The sequence below is a fragment of the Grampus griseus genome, assembly GCF_964374135.1.
Source record: "Grampus griseus genome assembly, chromosome: 10".
In the NCBI taxonomy this organism is placed as follows: Eukaryota; Metazoa; Chordata; class Mammalia; order Artiodactyla; family Delphinidae; genus Grampus; species Grampus griseus.
Genome location: NC_139004.1, coordinates 102,202,170 through 102,221,677, shown reverse-complemented (window position 1 = coordinate 102,221,677; position 19,508 = coordinate 102,202,170). Strand labels below are relative to the sequence as shown.

General features: G+C 45.5%; 1 protein-coding gene across 1 annotated transcript in view; it reads left to right on the top strand.

Moving 5' to 3' along the window:
• The window catches only part of CFAP92 (cilia and flagella associated protein 92 (putative)), a gene marked incomplete at both ends in the record, with an annotated part of 122,172 nt that overhangs the window by 24,610 nt on the left and 78,054 nt on the right, over positions 1–19,508 (top strand). The window contains 2 exons of the mRNA XM_082663545.1: positions 2,396–2,580; positions 10,795–11,699. Of these exons, the coding sequence (XP_082519671.1) occupies positions 2,396–2,580; positions 10,795–11,699 (1,090 nt within the window). The remainder of the gene's footprint in view (positions 1–2,395; positions 2,581–10,794; positions 11,700–19,508) is intronic.

The following is a 19,508-nucleotide window of genomic DNA, read 5'->3' as shown; positions in this document are numbered from 1 at the left end:
TTATTGTGTTTATTTTTGGCTGTGTTGGGTCTCCGTTGCTGCGCACGGGCATTCTCTAGTTGCGGTGAGTGGGGGCTGCTCTTTGTTGCGGTGCACGGGCCTCTCATTGCGGTGGCTTCTCTTGTTGTAGAGCATGGGCTCTAGGCGTGTGGGCTTCAGTAGTTGCAGCACGTGGGTTCAGTAGTTGTGGCGCGCAGGCTCAGTAGTTGTGATGCACGGGCTTAGTTGCTCTGAGGCATGTGGGATCTTCCTGGACCAGGGCTCGAACCCATGTCTCCTGCATTGGCAGGCGGATTCTCAACCACTGCACTGCCAGGGAAGCCCCATCTTCAATTTCAGATTAGGCCGCAGACTTTGCATACCTTAGTGGTAAATATTGTTGGCCAGTAAGTGTCTAGAAAGGTTCTGTGTTTGGAGTGAACTCTTATGTTTACTTCACAGAGGAGGGGCCACACTTTTAGCCACACAGGACTGGTTTCGACACTGGTTCTGCTGCATATTGGCCAAGAGTCCTTGGACGATCACTTGACATCCCTGGACCTATCGTGTTCAAGTCCGGCAGCTGTAGGTGCACAGACCCTGTGGTGGCCACTTGCCCTTGCCTTGTTCCTTACGTGGGACAGTGGTTCTCACCTTGGGCACTTATGCCCCCGGGGACACTTGGCACTCTGTGAGGCATCTTTGGGTGTCACAGGTGGGAGTGGGACACTGCTGAATGTCCCATGATGCACAGGGTGGTCCTCATGACGAATAATTATCAGTCCTCAAGTGTCAGTAGTGCTGAGGTTTAGATCCCTGCCCTGGATCATGGCTGACATCACCTGAGATTTCTGAATGTTGATATGAGTAGGTGTTTGCACTAAGGAGTCTTTCTAAACTGGACAATCTTCTATGAAAAGGCTGGCAAAGTTCTAGACACAAATCAGAATTGGCTATGGTCTTAATGAGTTGGTTTTGAAGAGAGTCACAGGGAGAAGTGGGGGGTCCCCAGGAGGTGCCCACGGCCCAGGCAGACAGGGTACACCTCGGGCCCAGGACTTGTTGTGGAAGCAACTGCTCTTTCTGAGTGTGAGTGATGGGGCTCTCACATGCCCTAAAAATATATTTACCAGCATCATGAAAGAAATAGAATTGGTCTTTTTGAGCGCAGACCCTGTGCTAGGAGGGGCAGTGTTCCTGACACCTTCCCGTACATAATCCCTCTTCATCCTCTTAACCCTAAGAAAGGTGGTATCTGTCCATTTTGCACACAGTGAAATCGAGCCTCAAAGAGCCTCTGACTTGTTGTAGGTCCCATGATGCCTAACAGTCGGATTTAGGGTTTGAAAAATCTGCCTGCAAATCGGGAGCATTTTTTTTTTTTTGGCCTTCACCAGTGTCTCTCCACCTGGTGAAATGTATGGGCCCCTTTTGCGAGAAAAGTATTCTCACAGCTGCGCACGTGCCCTGCAGTGGTCAAGTCACCCACCCTCTTCTGCAGTCGCACTGTTGCACAACTGTCACAGCGGGAGGTGTTCCAGGCTGGATTTGGCTCGAATGTGCCACTTGTGTTCTATGTCAGTACCTACACTTCCCTCCCTGGATTACAACGGTGAAAGTGACGCCGCTGGGCACCAAACACAGACACTGGTGTTATTTGTTCCTGAATGTGTTCTAGTCTAAGAGAACTGCCTGGAGAAGTGCTCCAGAGCTTTCTGCAGTGAAGGACTTGTTCCGTGTCTGCTCATAGCCACACATGGCTGCTGAGCGTGTGACGTGGGACTCATGTGATGAAGGAAGTGCCTCTTAATTAATTAATTAGTTAATTTATTGGCCATGCTGTGCGGCATGTGGGATCTTAGTTCCCCGACCAGGGATTGAACCTGTGCCCCCTGCAGTGGAAGCGCGGAGTCTTAAGCACTGGACCAACAGCGAAGTCTGAAGGAAGTGCATTTTAAATTATATTTAATTTTAATTAATTTAAACATAAATATCCACATACGGCCAGTAACTATGGGACTCGCAGCGCAAGTCTGGTGGTTCTGGAATTACTTGGAGAGATTTTAAAAATCCCAGTGTGGAGGCTACAGCCCAGACCAAGCCCATGAGACTGGGGGTGGGACCCAAGCGTCATTGTTCCTGATTATAGCCTATAGATGATTCAGGAAATGCTTATTTCACAAGGTGATCATCAATATTAAATCACAAAGTGAAATTCTCTTAGAGAACCTATGGGACCCCAGTTGAAAAAGTGGTGCAGACATGCTGCCTGTAGATGTTTCCCAATTATTATTTTTTAAAGTTTTCCTCTTTTCGGTGTAATTTTATCTTTGGCTTTCAGGTTGCCTGATCCCTCCTGTGCTGGTTTCGGGGCCATTCTGAATAACATTCTAACGCTGTGTGTATCTCCCTGCAGGATGGCAAACTGTCGTGAGTCATGGCAGTGGGAGGTCGGCCAACGTCTTAGATTGTTTTTTGACCCTAAAAACAGAAGTTCCCCTCATGACTGAAGAGCAAAAGCGGGACTTAAACCCCCTGACCATAGAGATCAAGTGTGTTTCCTGCCTTCCATCACGGTCTGTGTCCTTCAGTGAACTAGAGGTAAGAGTGAGCCAGGCCAGCTGGTTTGAGAGGTGCTTTTCCCAGCCATCTGCCCATCGCCTGTCGCCCCTCACCCACAGTGGCCCTACATGAGAAGTATGATCATCAACCCCACTTCCTCATTTAGGATCTCACAGCCAGACGGCAAAGAGATTAGGTTCCTGGGATCAGGAGTTACCAAGTGTGAGGTCTCCTCTGCTACACCACAGGGTTCTTCAGGTGCAGGTAGCGACCCTCCACTCAGGAGGAGCCCTATGCTTCCTTGTTACAGCAGCAGTGCTTGCCTAGTCCTCACTTATTTTGAACCAGCCAGTTTAGTGCTGCTGTTTACCTTGGGAGTCCCCTGTTCCTCTCCTGGTGGGTCCCTGTCCCTGGATTCTGTGTCTTGCTCTTGCTTTGTTTCCTCTTTGATTTTGCTGGAGCACATCCTCCTGTAGCTTTCTGAGAAGAGGTTAATGGGAGATACTTGTTTTATGATCTCTTATGTCTGAAAATATCCTTATTCTACCCTTATACTTGATTGATAGTTAGGGTATAGAATTGTAGGTTAAAAAATCATTTTCCTTCAGTTTAAAAGATTTTTATTGGAGTATAGTTGATTTACAATGTTGTGTTAGTTTCAGGTACACAGTAAAGTGAATCAGTTATACATATACACATATCCACCCTTTTTACATTCTTTTCCTATATAGATAATTACAGAGTATTGAGTAGAATTCCCTGTGCTACACAGTAGCTCCTTGTTAGTTATCTATTTTATATATAGTGGTGTGATCTCCCAATCCCAGTCTCCCAATTTATCCCTCCCCCATCTCCCCTGGTAACAATAAGTTTGTTTTCTACATCTGTGACTCTATTTCTGTTTTGTAAATAAGTTCATTTGTACCATTTTTTTAGATTCCACATATAAGTAATATTGTATGATATTTGTCCTTCTCCGTCTGACTTACTTCACTTAGGATAATTTCTAGGTCCATCCATGTTGCTGCAAATGGCATTATTTCATTCTGTTTAATGGCTGAGTAATATTCCATTGTGTATATGTACCACAACTTCTTTATCCACTCCTGGATAAATTATCTATCCATTGATGGACAGTTAGGTTTCTTCCATGTCCTAGTTGTTATAAACAGAGCTGCAATGAACACTGGGGTACGTGTATCTTTTTTTTATGTATATAAATGTATTTATTTATTTATTTATTTTTGGCTGCATTGGGTCTTTGTTACTGCATGCGGGCTTTTCTCTAGTTGCGGCAAGCGGGGGCTATTCTTCATTGCGGTGTGCAGGCTTCTCATTGCGGTGGCATCTCTTGTTGTGGAGCATGGGCTCTAGGTGCATGGGCTTCAGTAGCTGTGGCACGTGGGCTCAGTAGTTGTGACTCGTGGGCTCTAGAGTGCAGGCTCAGTAGTTGTGGCGCACGGGCTTAGTTGCTCCGTGGCATGTGAGATCTTCCTGGACCAGGGCTCTAACCCATGTCCCCTGCATTGGCAGGTGGATTCTTAACCACTGTGCCACCAGGGAAGCCCCATGTATCTTTTTGAATTACGGTTTTCTCCGGATATATGCCCAGTAGTGGGATTGCTGGGTCATATGGTACTTTATTTTTGGTTTTTTAAGGAACCTCCGTAGTGTTCTCCATAGTGGCTGCACCAATTTATATTCTCACCACCAGTGTAGGAGGGTTCCCTTTTCTCCACACCCTCTCCAGCATTTATTGTTTGCAGATTTTTTTGATGATGGCCATTCTGACTGGTGTGAGGTGATACCTCATTGTAGTTTTGATTTGCATTTCTCTGATAATTAGAGATGTTCAACATCTTTTCACGTGCTTTTTGGACATCTGTATGTATTCTTTAGAGAATTGTCTGTTTGGATCTTCTGTCCTTTTTTTTTTTTTTTTTTTTGCGGTACGAGGGCCCCTCACTGTTGTGGCCTCTCCCATTGTGGAGCACAGGCTCTGGATGCGCAGGCTCAGCAGCCATGGCTCATGGGCCTAGCCGCTCTGTGGCATGTGGGATTGTCCTGGACCAGGGCACGAACCCGTGTCCCCTGCATCGGCAGGCGGACTCTCAACCACTGCACCACCAGGGAAGCCCTCTTCTGTCCATTTTTTAATTGCGTTGTTTGTTTTTTTGATATTGAGCTGCGTGAGCTGTTTGTATATTTTGGAGATTAATCCTTTGTTGGTCTCTTCATTTGCGAATATTTTCTCCCATTCTGTGGGTTGTCTTTTTGTTTTGTGTTTGGTTCCCTTTGCTGTGCAAAAGCTTTTAAGTTTAATTAGGCTCCATTTGTTTATTTTTTGTTTTTATTTTCATTACTCTAGGAGGTGGATCCAAAAAGATATTGCTGCAATTTATGTCAGAGAGTGTTCTGCCTATGTTTTCCTCTAAGAGTTTAATAGGATCCGGTCTTACATTTAGGTCTTTAATGCATTTTGAGTTTATTTTTGTGCATGGTGTTAAGGAGTGTTCTAATTTCATTCTTTTACATGTAGTTGTCCAGTTTTTCCAGCACCACTTATTGAAGAGACTGTTTTTTCTCCATTTTATATCCTTGCCTCCTTTGTCACAGATTAGGTGACCATAGGTGCATGGGTTTATTTCTGGGCCTTCTATCCCGATCCATTGATCTATATTTCTGTTTTTGTGCCAGTACCATTCTGTTTTGATTACTGTAGCTTTGTAGTATGGTCTGAAGTCAGGGAGTGTGATTCCTCCAGCTCCGTTTTTCTTTCTCAAGATTGCTTTGGCTATTTGGGGTGTTTTGTGTTTCGATACCAATTTAAAAATTTTTTGTTCTAGTTCTGTGAAAAATGCCATTGGTAATTTAATAGGGATTGTATTGAATCTAGATTGCCAAGGTGACTATCTATAAAAAGGTCTGCCTGAAAAGCTGGCCCTTGGCAGGTGTCTAGGAACTTGAATCGTTCTCTAATGAGAGTGGTTCCTGGGCCTGACTGTTTCTGCCAACAGTGCTGACCATGCTTTCCTCCAGGGTGCCTGGCGTATTGGGCCACAGGCTGGGGGAGCCTAATACCAGCCCCAGTCAAAACCCTGCGTGCTATGTCTCCAGTGAGCTCCCTGGTGGACAGTACATCACCTGAGTTGTCACAGTCAGTTGTGCAGGAGCTCAATGCATCCTGGGACACACAGTAGGAGGCCATGGGGAGATGGCGCCTGTCCCCCTGCTTTGCCTCGCAGCCCTTTTCCCTTTGCAGGCTTTGCCTGGTCTCCTCTGACCTTTATGAAGCCCAGCTGTGGGTCCCACCACAGCTGGGTCCTGAGGTTCTCCTAGAGAATCACGGATCTGGGGGTGGCCCCGGGGCCGCCGACTCAGCAGTGTTTTCCTGCTTCGTGGGTCATTGTCCCTGTTTGTACAGTCCTTGTTTCCTCAAGTTGGTTTTTCTGTTTGTTTGGTCTCCATCGTCACATCTGTCTCAATCCCCTGGTTCGCTGCTCATAGGTAAGAGTGGGGGCCTCAAAAGCAGCCTTGGGTGCCGAGCGGGCTTGTGGGTTCTGAGCCTCATGCTGCGGTGGCCTGGGTGGGCTGGTGGTGGGGAGACCTCAAGTTCGATCTCTGGAGGTCTCTCCCAGTTGCCCGCCTGGAGGGTAAGGGTCTGGTAGCCAAGGGATGAAAAGGACGTGGGGTCTGCATTGGATGGTCCGTGAGCATTTGGTCACCTAATACATCTGGTTTGGATAGGAGCTGAATGCCATCAGCTGTCCCTCATTCCAGAGACCCTCTGGTTTTTTAATTTTTAAAATAGCAAGCAGAAAAGTAAAACTATCCTACAGAATCGACTCTTTTCTCTTGGTGTGCAGTTCTGTAAATTTCAGTTCATGTGTGCGTCAGCGTTCTCACCACCACAGTGAGGATACAGAACACCTCTATGACCGCACCCCCCAGACTCTTTTGTACTAGCCCTTTATGACCACATCTTCCCCACCCGCACTCGCGGCAACCGCAGACGTGTTCGTCGTGATAGTTTTAACTTTTGAAGATTGTCGTCCAGATGGGGTTATATATTGTGTAACATCCACACTAACAACCTCTGCTGCAGCAGGGAACAACACATACAGCCTCCTTCCCTCAGAACGATGCCGGCGAGATTCCCGCAAGCTAGAATTCATCCCTTTTTGCTGCTGAGTCGTATTCTGCAGCTGGATGGAACCGCAGTCTGTCCGTCCATTAACCCATGGAGGATGTTTAAGTTGTTTCTGGTTTGGGGCAGTTACGAATACAGCTGCTAAAACATCTGTGTACGTGCTTTTGTGTGAACATAAGCCTTCAGTGCTTTAGGATAAATGCCCACAGTTCTTTAGGATAAGTTCCCGGGCTCTGTGGAGAGGCTGTGGTTGCGTCTCAGCAGCGGTGTGCGGGGGCTCCAGCTGTGCTTATCCTCCCCAGAACTTGGTATCATCAGTGTTTTATTTTTAATTTTGGCCACTCTAATGAGTATGCAGTGTTGTCTCATCGGGGTTTACCATGCATTTCCCTGATGCAGAGTGATGTGGCGCATCTCTTAATCTGCTTATCTGCCACTTTATGGCCCCTTCGGTGAAGTGTCAATTCAAGTTTTTGCCCACATTTCAACTGAGTTCTTTTTTTTAAATAAATTTATTTATTTTTGGCTGCATTGGGTTTTCGTTGCTGTGCACGGGCTTTCTCTAGTTGCGGCGAGTGGGGACTACTCTTCGTTGCAGTGCGTGGGCTTCTTGTTGCGGTGGCTTCTCTTGTTGCAGATCATAGGCTTCAGTAGTTGTGGCTCACGGGTTCCAGAGCGCAGGTTCAGTAGTTGTGGCGCACGGGCTTAGTTGCTCAGCGGCATGTGGGATCTTCCCGGACCAGGGCCCGAACCCGTGTTCCCTGCATTGGCAGGCGGATTCCTAACCACTGCACCACCAGAGAAGTTCTCAACTGAGTACTTAGTTTTCCTGTTGTTGAGTTGAGAGTTTTTAAATCTATTCTGGATACAAGTCTGCTTTTGGATATATTCTTTGCAGATATTTTCTCCCAGTCTATAGTCTGCCTTTTTATTCTCTTATTTTAATTTTGATGAAGTCCAAATTATACATTTTTGTCTTCTATGGATTGTGTTTTTGTGTCACATCTAAGAACTCTTTGCCTAACCCCTGGTGACAGGGGTTTTCTTCTATGTTTATAGTTTTACATTTGGATCTATAATCAATTTTGAGTTAATTTATGTATAAGGTTTAAGTTAATGTTCATTTTTTTTGCAAACACATGACTAATTGTTCCAGCACCATTTGTGGAAAAGACTTTTTTTTTTTCATTGAATTTCTTTTACATTTCTGACAAAAATCAGTTGGCTGTACTGGTAGAGGTCTATTTCTGGATCCTTTATTCTTCTTTTTCAAAATTGTGTTAGCTCTTCCAGTTTCTTTGCCCTTTCATATAAATTTTATTTATTTATTTATTTTTTCATATAAATTTTAGAATCAGCTTGTCTCTATCTACAAAAACTTGTGCTAGGATTTTGCCTGGCTTTGCACTAAATCCATAGGTCAGTCTGGGGAGAACTGACGTCTTACTGTGTTGAGACTTCCAGCCCCTGAGTTCAGTGTGCCCCTACATTAGTGTAGGTCTCCTCTTTTCTCTCTCATCAGTGTTTTGAAGCTCTCAGGACCCTTCATTCATTTGCCTGCACAACAAACTAACAGCCTCCCGCCAAGCAGTAGGGGAGGGGAGGGCACTTGGGCCGGCTGGCTTCTCGGGACTCACAACAGTTCCCTTGCTGGGCTCTTTGCTGTGACCCCCAGATCCAGAGATGCTGGGTCCTGCCAGTTCCTAAGTCTTTTGAGGATTTTGCAGAGAATGTGGCTGGTTCTCAGCTTCTCCATTACATGCTTGGGGTTTGGCTTCCTCACCTGTGCTGTGTCTGCACCACTTGCTCGTCCCTGTCCCGGCGCTCATGCTGGCTTCTCTTCTCTTCTCCTTGTCCTTGTATGTTTATGTCTTAAAAAAAAATTCCCTGTGGTTTTAGAGGGGTTCGGTGAGGGGTGTAACCAGATGTATGTGTTCAGTCTGCCACTTGAACTGCATGATGTGATGTTTAGTTCATGTCCCCAGTGGGCTGAAGTCGCCTGCACAAGGGACCATGGTGTCAGCGTCCCCAGCGCCTAGCCCGGGGCCTGGTACAAACAGGAGCTCAGTGACCATCACTCGAGCATGAGAGCCAAGGAACAGGACATTTTGATACACTGTTTGTATCACAGTTCATCTGTTCAAAGAGGATTCCCCTCACTCAGATTTTCAGTTGCCTGCCCAGCTGCTGCCACTGCACAGATTACAGGTTGGGAACTTGAACTTGCCAGAGGGCAGGTCCAGGAGAGAAAAGCAATAGGGAGTTTCCTTCCACTCTCTCTGTCTCATAGGGTTCCCACACCCCATTCCTTGGAACAGAAAGAGAGCTCTGTCTCTCCATGCCTGGTGCAGAATTCTGGGATTCAGGCTTCCTTTGCGTCTAGTCTGGGACATGCAGGAAGAGAATAAAACCCAGGAAACTCACTGGGTTTGGTCTCTTTCTCCAATCTGCCCACTGCCTTTTACTTTTCAGAAGGTGTTCTCTGCATCTCTGTAGGGTTTTTTTTTTCTCTAATATTTATTTATTTATTTAGGCTGCGCCAGATCTTAGTTGCAGCACATGGGACCTTCGTTGTGGCATGCAGGCTGCTTAGTTGCGGCATGCGGACTCTTAGTTGAAGCATGCCTTCTGTTGTATTCAGTGGGAGGTGCAGGGTGGGTGTGCTTATTCCGTTTAACCAGATTTGAAAGCTCCTCTTTTATTTTTCTTTAGAATATCTATTCTTTTTATTGATATATTGTGGATACGAGTCCTTTGTCAGATATGTATGCATTGTACATACTTTCTGCCCATCTGGAGCTTGACTTTAATTTTCTTAATAGTGTCTTTGATGAAGTCCATCTTATCAACTTCTGTTATGATTAGTGCTTTTTGTGTCATACCAAATAAATCTTTTTTCCACCCCCAGTTTATGAAGATACTACCCTGTGTTTTCTTGTAGGAGAGGTATGATTTTAGCTTTTATGTTTAGGTCTATGATTCCTCAAGAATTAATTGCATTTTCCTAACCATAAAAATAGTATATTTCTTCCTTTAGATTTTTTTAATTTCTCTCTGCAGTGTTTTGTAGTTTGCAGTGTACAGGTCTTCCACATCTTTCATTTCTTCCTAAGCATTTTATGTCTTGATGCTGTTGTAGGTGATATTTTAAAATTTTCAGTTTTAGAATTTTCATTGCCAGTAAATAGAATTATGATAGTTTTCACCTTGATGATATACTTTTACTTTTTAAAAACCAAACAAATAGATTTATTTTATGTACCTGATCATTCTAATACCTGTGCCTTTGTACATCTGGTTTTGCTAGTGGTACCTTTTTCCCTTAGGTGTTTTGTGATTTTTACTATGATCCCATGTCTGATGGAACTTTCTCTGTGGGAATTCTTTGAGGCCTAGGTCGGAAGTGGATTTCTCCAGAAGGTTTTCTTAATTATTTCTGCCAGGTACCTGGGAGCCCTACCAACCCAGGATTATTTTTAAATAAAATTTCGGCATCAGTGGTAAAAGAAATAGTAAAATAAATAGTACCCTTGGAGTATGCATTCGAACCACACACTTGTGTAACGGTGAGCTTCTGATGATAACGTTGTAGCATGAGCAAGGTTTCCTGTTTCTGTCCCGACACAGCCCTGCCCCCCGCCTGCAGCTCAGCCTGCGAGTCCTCTTAAACCCAGACCCAAGTTCTGCTTGGTCACTTTATATGCTAAAGGTGAGCCGTGCCAGCCCTCCAGATGCGTGTCTGGGAAACACGGATTCTCTGTTCTAAAAGCCACTCCTCTCCACACTTTCTGTGCCCGGCCATGGGACGGGAAGAAGCACAGGGCCTGTCCTCGTGGCACTGGCCATCCGGGGGAAGTAGTTGCTTCAGCTGCCAGCTCAGCGCCGTACACGTGGCTCTCGGGCCTCGCAGTGGCCTTGCAGAGTGGGCTCTGTCCTTGGGGTTTGTGAATGAAGAACCACAGGCCGCAGGGGCTGCAGGGGCTGCCGGGCGTGAGCCTGGGGCCGGGATTTGAGCCGCTGGGTGGGGGCCACCTGGAGAGGAGGGGAGCCGGCAGGGGGTGCCCGCGGCTGCACCCATGACCGCCGCCCCTGCTCTCTCGCAGCGGCTGTGCACCCCCGTGTACTGCAGGTACCAGTTCTACAGGACCCCAGTGCACAGGACTGAGGGCCAGCCCCATGGGACCCACGTCTACTTCCAGGATATCAACGTCATCTTCCTTGGGGCCATGCACCCCAGCGACCTGAGGGAATACCTGGAGGGCCCCCCGATGGTGGTGGAAGTTCATGACCGGGACCGCAAGTCAGAGGGGTATTCCCGCAAGCCCGCCCTGTTTGGGGAGGACCCGCTGGATTCATACCTCAACCTCCAGACCCTAATTTCCCCGAAAGAGACGGAGAACAACCCCTTTGAAACCCAGGATAAGATGTGGGACCCTTACGGGGTTGCCCAGGTCAGCTTTGCCGACCTCCTCCTTGGCCAGAAGTACTTGAACCTGGTTGTCCCCGTCCACAGCTGCGAGCCCAAGGCCACGCGCCTCGGCCATGACAGCAGGAGCAGGAAGGCGGTGGGGTTGCGGGTGCCCGGAGACGGCCTGCGGCACAGCCCGATGCCCCCGGGCGACTACCTGGAGGCCAGCTGCCTGCTGAAGCTGCGGGCGGGCGTGGCGGTGCCGCTGTGGGCCGGGACCGAGGCCCTGGACGCCCACCCCACGGCCTCCCAGTTTGGCCGCGTCATCTTCGTGTTCACCTCCAGTAAGCTCTCACTCCTGCACGGCCTGCTGCAGGACGTCGCCGTGATCAACGCCGGGGCCCTGGGCCTGGACTCCTGCCCCGTGGAGGATATCCAGCAGATCCTGTCCGCCTTGAAGATGCCGGCGAAGATCCAGGAGCGGCCGGACCTGGACGTGCTCACTGGCTTCCACCTGCTGGACGGGCGGGGCCACCTCCTCATCCTGGAGGGCTTGGCCGACCGGGGCCTGAGGCGGCTGTGGGAGAGCCACCAGAGCCGGTAAGTAGGTCTCCGCGTTTCTGGGTGGGGAGGGGTGGCCAAGCTCAGGTTCTGTGACGCCGACTGTGGGAGGGACCTGTTGATTTGGTGCCTCTCGGGGTTCGTATAAGGCACTTCGCAGAGCTCAGCAGCTGGGAGAGCCGCTTGCCTTTGGTTGAAGCGAAGACTTCATGGGTATATGGAAGGGAGGCTGGTTCAGGAAACTGGGTCCTGCCTTCACACTCCCGAGGCGCCCCCCTGGCCAGCGGGGAGCAGAGTGTTCTGCCCGGCCCTGAGAGGGACACCACAAGGACACAGACGTCAGCTCGTCCCGAGGGAGACAGGGTGGATTATTGTGAGGCTGGAGGACTGCTTACGCTGCAGAAGTCCCCTTCCCTGGAGGCCAGGAGCCCCCGATGGCCGCCCCCTGGAGATGTTGCAGAGGCAACGGAAGTGTCCCCTTCTGGGCCGCAGCAGGTGGCCCCTCGTGGTCTTCCGTTCTTTAGTTGTGGTGATGGGATAACTCCCTTTTTCTTTCATGATTTGCAACTATCCTAGTTTGGATCAATAGGGCCTTCCTTCTCTGCTCTGGAGGCCCCCTATCTGTTCTCAGAGCTCAGATGCCCCATGACTCAGATGCTGACAACAGCAGGGTGTCCGGATGTTGACTGTGTCCACCCGGGGGGGGGGGCTGTCTTGATGTGCTGATGGCCAAGAGCACGGGGGCAGGGGAGGCGGGGAGGCCGCCTCGTGGCTGGTTATCCTCCCAGGAGGCCTGAAAGCATGCATACACACAAAAACGTGCACATGGATGTTCATAGCACCGTTATTTATAATAATCAGAAAGTGAAACGACTCAAATGTCCATCAGCTGATGAACAAAACATCCATACCATGGAATAATATTCAGCTGTCAAAAAGGAATGAAGTATTGATACAGATACTTCAACACGGATGAACCTTAAAAACGTTATGCTAGGGGACTTCCCTGGTGGCGCAGTGGGTAAGACTCATGCTCCCAATACAGAGGGCCCAGGTTTGATCCGTGGTCCGGGAACTAGATCCCTCATGCATGCCGCAACTAAGAGTTCGCATACCACAGCTAAGGAGCCGGTGAGCTGCAGCTAAGAAGCCCGCCTGCCGCAACTAAGGAGCCCGTGAGCCGCAACTAAGGAGCCTGCGAGCTGCAACTAAGGAGCCCGCCTGCCTCAACTGAGATGTGGCTCAACCAAAACAAACAAACAAACAAAAACTCATTATGCTAAGTGACATGGAGGGCATTGTGCTAAGTGAAAGGAGTCAGACAGAGAAAGACAAACACTGTATGTTATCATCTACATGTGGAATCTAAAAAATAAACTAGTGAATACAACAAAAAAGAAACAGACTCACAGAGAGGACAAACTAGTGGTTACCAGTGGGGAAGGGGGGAGGGGCAAGATAGGGGTAGGGAAGGAAGAGGTACAGACTATTGCATATAAAATAAATAAGCTACAAAGATCTATTGTACAGCACAGTGTAATATTTTGTAGTAACTATAAATGGAGCATAATCTATAAAAATTTTGAATCAGTATGTTGTACACCTAAAACTAATATTGTAATCAACTATGCCTCAATTAAAAATTATGCTAATAGGGACTTCCCTGGTGGCACAGTGGTTAAGAATCTGCCTGTCAGTGCAGGGGACGCAGGTTCAATCCCTGGTCCAGGAAGATCCCACATGTCGCACAGCAACTTAGCCCGTGCGCCACGACTACTGAAGCCCCCACGCCTAGAGCCCGTGCTCCGCAACAAGAGAAGCCACCACAGTGAGAAGCCCGCACACTACAAAGAAGAGTAGCCCCCGCTCGCTGCAACTCGAGAAAGCCAGCGTGCAGCAACAAAGACCCACCGCAGCCAAAAATAAATAAATAAATAAATTTAAAAGTTATGCTAATAAAAGGAGCCAGACATAAAAGGCTACTATTATATGATTCCATTCATATGAAATGTCTAGAATAGTCAAGTCCATAGAGATAGATCAGTGGTTTCCAAGGTCCGAGAGGAGGGACGCAGGAGAAGTGGGGAGTGATAAAAATGTTCTAGGATTAGACAGTGTTTGTGGTTGCACAACATTGGGAGTATACTAAAACCACTGAATTGTACACTTATTTTGGGGGGGTATACTATTTTATTCAAATTTAAATTTCACCATCAAATACTGAAGTATATGCTGGCCCTGTGTTTAGATTTTTGAAATAAAGGTGGACAGACAGATTTAAGGGTGCAATGTATTAAACACTGTACCATATATTAAACAATTAGAGAAAATCTAGGGGTGCTATAACTCTATATACCTTTGTACATTGAGTGGCGTTAAGTATAGGGACAAGCCCAGCACCTGGAGGAAGAGCCCATTGAGGACTGAACAGAGGCCCTTGGCTGCTGTCAGAATCTTCCCTTGACTTTCAACAAACCAAGGAGTCTGTCCGTCTACAGAAACCACCAAATCCGGGGCAAACAGCAACAGGATAAATGTTAAGGAATTGGCTCTTTCCAGTTAGGACTCTGGGGGCCGGTCTGAAGCACACGGGGCTGGCTAGAGCTGGGACGTGTTGCAGCTCAAGTCTGGGATCTGTAGGTCAGAGCAACAATCGATTCTAGAGACAGAATGGTGAGTGCATTCTGCAAAAGCCCCCAGGGTTTGCCGACAAGTTCCTAGGATGCTCTCCTCAAATGGCAGGAATTGGACACTTCAAAAGAGTGAACTTCACGGTGTGTAGGAAAGAACTTGGCCTTGCCCAAGAGAGGTCTGGCTTTTGCCCTTGGCTTCTGGGAGGTGATCTGTGTCATGCCTGATAGGAGGGTCTTTGGTTAGGTTGCGGGCTGACCACACTGGATCTTAGGCCTCACCAGAGAGTCACAGGATGGAGGTTGGTGGGGCTGGAAAGACCAACGTTGTGACTTAGGGCAGGGGCTTTGGGTCATGCAGTGTCATGGGCACATTTTTGTGTGGATGCGTGCTTTCAGTTCTCCTGGGCAGATAACCAGCCACGAGGTAGCCTCCCCCTGCCCGCCACCCCCTGCTGTGCTCTTGGCCATCAGCACATCAAGACACGCCCCCGCCTGACATGGAGACTGAGATTGCTATGTGGGCCATCAATCAATCAATCAATCAATCATTAATGGAGCCCCAATAAAAACTCTGGACACCAAGCCTAGGGGGAGCTACTCTGTGTAGTGATTCTTTCATCATCTTAAAAATACCTTTTCCAAAGAAAAAGTTTTGAATTTTGGTAGAGTCCAATTTATTGATTATTTTTTCTTTTATACACTATGCTTTTGGAGACATGTTTAAGAATTCTTCACAAAGCCTTAGGTCTTGAGTATTTTTTCTCTGTTTTCTTCTAAAAGATTCATGGTCTTATGGTTTACTTTTAAGTTTATGATTCGTTTTGAGTTAATTTTTGTATGAAGCGCAAGGTTTAGATTGAATTTTTCCCTTTTCTTAAAAAATTGAGGTATACTTTGCATGTAACAGTATGTTAGCTTTGGGTATACAACTTCATGATTCGATATTTGTATATGTTGTGAAATGATCACCACAATAAGTCTAGTTAACATCCGTCATCATACAAGTTACAGAATTTTTTGTGATGAGAATGTTTAACGCCTACTCTCTTAGTAACTTTCAGATATGCAATACAGTATCACTAACTATAGTCACAGTGCTGTACGTAACTAAATGGCTTTGTAACCTCTTGACCCCCTTCATCCATTTTGCTCACTCCACACACCCTGCCTCTGGGTGGGCAGCCACCAGTTTGTGCTCTGTATCTGTGAGCTTGGGTTTTTACTATTTTGCTTCTGTTTTTTTAGATTCCACGTGTAAGTGGGATCATATGGTATTTGTCTTTCTCTGACTTGTTTCACTCAGTATGATGCCCTGGGGATGCATCCATGTTGTCCCTACTGTCAAGATTCTCTTTTTTTATGATGGAATAACTTAGGTTGTTTCTATATCTTGGCTATTGTAAATAATGCTGCATTGAACATGGTGATGCAGATACCTGTTCGAATTAGTGTTTCTGTTTCCTTAGGATGAATACCCGGAAGTGAAACTGCTGGATCATATGGCAGTTCTATTTTTAACTTTTTGAGGAACCTCCAAAGTGTTTTCCATAGTAGCTGTACCAGTTTATTAATACATCCTTACCCACAGTGCCTGTGGGTTTCCTGTACTCCACATCCTCACCAAAATGATTATTTCTTGTCTTTTTTATAATAGCCATTCTCAACAGGTATGAGGTAATGTTTCACTTTTGTTTCAATTTGCACTTCCATGATGATTAATGACGTTGAGCATCTTTTCCTGTACCTGTTGGCCATCTGTTTGTCATCTTTGGTAAAATGTCTATTCAGATCTTCTGCCCATTTATTTATTTATTTTTCCTTTTCTGTGATTTTATTGACTTTAAACTTATTTTTTTATTGAAATATAGTTGATTTACAATGTTGTGTTAATTTCTGCTGTACAGCAAAGTGATTCAGTTATACATACATACCTATATATATATATATATATATACTTTATTTTTAGCACCTTCATTTCTTTCCTTTTTTTAAATTTATTTATTTAGTTTTGGCTGCGTTGGGTCTTCATTGCTGTGTGCGGGCTTCTCATTGCAGTGGCTTCTCTTGTTGTGGAGCACAGGCTCTAGGCACTCAGGCTTTAGTAGCTGTGGCATGAGGGCTCAGTAGTTGTGGCTCGCAGGCTCTAGAGTGCAGGCTCAGTAGTTGTGGTGCATGGGCTTAGTTGCTCTGCGGCATGTGGGATCTTCCCAGACCAGGGCTCAAACCATGTCCCCTGCATTGGCAGGCGGAGTCTTAACCACTGCGGCACCAGGCAAGTCCCCACACATTCTTATTTTTATATTCTTTTCCATTATGATTTATCATAGGATACTGGATATAGTTCTCTGTGCTATACAGTAGAACCTTGTTGTTTATCTATTCTATATATAATAGCTTACATCTGCTAATCCCAACCTCCCACTCATCCCTCTCCCATCCCCCTCTCCCTTGACAACCACAAGTCTGTTTTCTATGTCCATCAGTCTGTTTCTGTTTCGTAGATAAGTTCGTTTGTGTTATATTTTAGATTCCACATATAAGTGATATCATATGGTATTTGTCTATTTCTTTTTTTAAAAATTTTTTTATTTATTTGGCCATGCTGGGTCTTAGTTGTGGCGTGCGGGATCTTCAGTTGTGGCATGTGGGATCTTTTAGTTGTGGCATGTGAGATCTTTAGTTGTGGCATGTGGGATCTAGTTCCCTGACCAGGGATCGAACCTGGGCCCCCTCCATTGGGAGCACACAGTCTTAGCCACTGGACCACCACGAAAGTCCCTATCTTTTCTTTCTGACTTATTTCACTTTTTATGATAATCTCTACGTCCATCCATGTTGCTGCAAATGGCATTATTTCGTTTTTTTAATGGCTGAAAAGTATCCCATTGTATATATGTACCATATCTTCTTTATCCAGTCATCTGTTGATAGACATTTAGGTTGTTTCCATGTGTTGGGTATTATGAATAGTGCTGCTATGAACATAGGGGTGCATGTATATTTTTGGATTATAGTTTTGTCTGGATATATCCCCAAGAGTGGGATTGCAGGATCATCTGGTAGCTCTATTTTTAGTTTTCTGAGGAACCTTCATACTGTTTTCCATAGTGGCTGTACCAACTTACATTCCTACCAACAGTGCAAGCGGGTTCCCTTTTCTCCACACCCTCTCCACCATTTTTTATTTGTAGACTTTTTAATGATGGCCATTCTGACTGGCGTGAGATGGTACCTCGCTGAAGTTTTGATTTGCATTTCTCTAATAATTGGCGATGCTGAGCATCTTTTCATGTGCCTATTGGCCATCTGTATGTCTTTTTTGGAGAAATGTCTCTTTAGGTCTTCTGCCTATTTTTTGATTGGGTTGTTTGTTTTGTTGTTGTTGTGTTGTATTAGCTGTTTGTATATTTTGGAAATTAAGCCCTGTCAGTCACATTGTTTGCAAACATTTTCTCCCATTCTGTAGGTTGTCTTTTCATTTTGTTTATGGTTTCCTTTTCTCTGCAGAAGCGTGTAAGTTTGATTAGGTCCCATCTGTTTATTTTTGTTTTTATTTCTTTTGCATTGGGAGATTGACCTAAGAAAACACTGGTATGATTTATGTCAGAGAATGTTTTGCTTATGATCTCTTCTAGGAGTTTTATGGTGTCATGTCTTATGCTTAAGTTTTTAAGCCACTTTGAGTTTATTTTTGTGTATGGTGAGGGGGTGTGTTCTAACTTCATTGAGTTACATGCAGCCGTCCAACTTTCCCAACACCACTTGCTGAAGAGACTGTCTTTTTTTCCCCGTTGTATATTCTGTTTTTAAAAAAAATAAATTTATTTATTTATTTATTTATCTTTGGTTGCATTGGGTCTTCTTTGCAGAGTGCGGGCTTTCTCTAGTTGCTGTGAGTGGGGGGCTACTCTTCGTTGTGGTGCGTGGGCTTCTCATTTTGGCAACTTCTCTTGTTGTAGAGCACGGGCTCTAGGTGCGCGGGCTTCAGTATTTGTGGCTCGCGGGCTCTAGAGCACAGGCTCAGTAGTTGCGGTGCATGGGCTTAGTTGCTCCATGGCATGTGGGATCTTCCCAGACCAGGGCTCACTGTGTCCCCTGCATTGGCAGGCAGCTTCTTAACCACTGCACCACCAGGGAAGTCCGTCCTGTTGTATACTCTCACCTCCTTTGTTTAAGATTAATTGACCATAGGTGTGTGGGTTTATTTCTGGGCTGTCTGTTCTGTTCCATTTATCCATATGTCTGTTTTTGTGCCAGTACCATGTTGTTTTGATTACTGTAGCTTTGTAGTATTGTCTGAAGTCTGGGAGAATTATGCCTCCTGCTTTTTAAATTTTTTTTTTCCCCTCAGGATTGCTGTGGCAATTATGGGTCTTCTATGGGTCCATATAAATTTTTGGATTATTCTAATTCTGTGAAAAATGTCATGGGTAATTTGATAGGGATCACATTAAATCTGTAGATTGCTTTGGGTAGTATGGTCATTTAAATAATATTAATTATTCAAATCCAAGAGCATGGGATATCTTTCCATTTCTTTGAATCCTCTTCACTTACCTTTATTAATGTTTTATAGTTCTCAGAGTATACATCTTTCACCTCCTTGGTGAGGTTTATTCCTATGTTATTTTTTGGGTTGCAATTTTATTTTATTTTATTTATTAGTTGACTATAGGTGCGTGGGTTTATCTCTAGGCTTTCTATCTTGTTCCATTGATCTGTGTTTCCATTTTTGTGCCAGTACCATATTATTTTGATTACTGTAGCTTTGTAGTATAGTCTGAAGTCAGGGATTCTGATTCCTCCAGCTCCGTTTTTTTCCCTCAAGACTGCTTTGGCTCTTCGGTGTCTTTTGTGTCTCCATACAAATTTTAAGATGATTTGTTCTAGTTCCATAAAAAATACCATTGGTAATTTGACAGGGTTTGCATTGAAGCTGTAGATTGCTTTGGGTAGTATAGTCATTTTCACAATATTGATTCTTCCAATCCAAGAACATGGTATATCTCTCTATCTGCTGCTATCACCTTTAATTTCTTTCATCAGTGTCTTATAGTTTTCTGCATACAGATCTTTTGTCTCCCTAGGTAAGTTTATTCCTAGGTATTTTATTCTTTTAGTTGCAGTGGTAAATGGGACTGTTTCCATAATTTCTCTTTCAGATTTTTCCTCATTAGTGTATAGGAATGCAAGAGATTTCTGTGCATTAATTTTG